The sequence below is a fragment of the Eriocheir sinensis genome, chromosome 42 (genome assembly GCF_024679095.1).
Source record: "Eriocheir sinensis breed Jianghai 21 chromosome 42, ASM2467909v1, whole genome shotgun sequence".
Lineage (NCBI taxonomy): Eukaryota > Metazoa > Arthropoda > Malacostraca > Decapoda > Varunidae > Eriocheir > Eriocheir sinensis.
The window spans coordinates 14,921,565-14,923,377 of NC_066550.1; the positions used below are offsets into that span (position 1 = coordinate 14,921,565).

The window sequence follows — 1,813 nt, forward strand, 5'->3', positions numbered from 1 at the left end:
GGGTCAGGCACAGACAGACACAGACACAGCCCCGGACACCCCCCCTCCCCCCTCCCAACAGGGACACGCGGCAGGGCGGCAAGGTACTTACTGGCCAGGGCCCGCAGGGACAGCTGGTGGTGCAGCAGCGGCAGGGAGGGCCACAGCCCGGCCTGCAGGTGCGGCGGCAGCAGCGAGGGGGGCGGCGGGCCGGCGTGGCCCAGGCCCACCAGGCGGGGGTCCTGCAGCGGCCCCAGCGCCGTGGGCCGGATGACGGGCCGCGCCAGCAGCCGCTCCGAGGCCTCGCGCTCCTTCTCGTCCTCCGTGTCCGTCTCCACGTGCACGTCCTCCTCGGCCTCGTCCTCGGCGCCCGCGGAGGGCGACGGTGAGCGGACCCCGCGGCATTTCTTCGAGGCGTTGCCCTGCCGCTCCTGGCGCAGCAGGAACTCCTGGGCGTGTGTGGGTCCGGGGCAGCCCCCGAGGGCCCCGCGTGGCGAGTCGGCGGCCTCGTCAGCGAGGCGCGCGTTGCGGGGCTCGCCGCCGCTCAGGATGGAGTCCACTGAGAACGACGAGAAACTCTTTCTGACAACGGCGCTGAAGGCGGACTGCGGCTTGGCGTCCCCCGCGGCGGGGTTCACTGTGGCGCCGGACATGGCGGCGGCGGCGGCGCGGCACGACGGCGGTGTGGCGGCGGTGGCGGCGGCGGCGGAGACGAAGGGACGCCTCTCGCGGCGCGGCTCAGGTGGCGGGGCGGCGGCGGCGGCGGCACACCATGACCCGAACAGCGGCGGTGGCGGACTATAGGGCGGCGGCGGGCCCCGGGCACTTATCCCGCGCCCCGCCCGGCCTGGCCCCTCCCCGCGCCGCGCCCCGGCCACTGGCGCGCAGGCAGGCGGCGGGGGGCGGGGCGCGCGGGCGGCGGGCCAATGGGCGGCGGCGAGCGTGGCGGGCGCGGCGGACAAGGGCGGCCAAGGAGCGGCGGATAATGTTTATACCATTAAAGTGTTGCCTAAATGAATAGACCAACACGCTCTTTTCCTGTCACCTTTTGCCACGCTCTTTAAACTGGCCCGGGGGATTGCCGCCTCGAGAGCGCTCTCACACACCGCCCTTCCCCCCCCCCCCCCCCGCCCTCCCCTTCCCGCCCTCCCCTCCCCCCCAGTCCTCCACTCCCCCCCCCACCCCCGGCCCGCCCCAGCTGTCACTCCCCGTCACACCCGTCTCGCTTCTTCTCTTTTTCTGCAATAAACTTTTCCTTAGTGACTAATTATCTATTTCCCGCACCGCCTGTCTGTGTGTGTGTGTGTGTGTGTGTGTGTGTGTTTGTGTGCGTGTGTGTGGAGGGGGGTGGGGGAAGAAAAACCTCGCCAACGCACATAGACACACACAAAGAGAGAGAGAGAGAGAGAGAGAGAGAGAGAGAGAGAGCGCAAACTCACAAGACAAATACATAAAAAAAGAAGGGAGAAAGGAAGGAAGCAGAAGAGGAGGAGAAGAGGAGGAGGATATGCTGAAAGAGGAGGAGGAGGAGGAAGAGAGGAAGAGGGGGAGGGCATTCAAATAAATCGTGGAGGTAACTTGCTTCCTCCTCCTCCTCCTACCCTTCCTCCTCCTCCTCCTCCTCCTTCTCCTCCTCCTCCTCCTCCTGATTAGCTAAGCATTCAGAGTTCCTAATCGCTGAAGTGGAAGTTATATATGTTTTTTTTTCTTTTTTTAATGTTAAGTGTGATTAGCCATTCAGAGAGAGAGAGAGAGAGAGAGAGAGAGGGGATTTGGATGTGTTAGATATAGAAGTGGTGTGTGGGTCGGTCTCTCTCTCTCTCTCTCTCTCTCT

The 1,813-nt window shown here is 65.3% G+C and overlaps 1 protein-coding gene across 1 annotated transcript in view; it reads right to left on the reverse strand.

Annotated features, from left to right (window-relative positions):
• The window catches only part of LOC127010171 (homeobox protein MSX-2-like), a 1,743-nt gene extending 676 nt beyond the window's left edge, over nucleotides 1-1,067 (reverse strand). Inside the window, exon 1 of the mRNA XM_050884051.1 lies at nucleotides 92-1,067. Within this exon, the coding sequence (XP_050740008.1) occupies nucleotides 92-632 (541 nt within the window). The 5' untranslated portion in view covers nucleotides 633-1,067. The remainder of the gene's footprint in view (nucleotides 1-91) is intronic.
• Nucleotides 1,068-1,813: the final 746 nt, after the last annotated feature.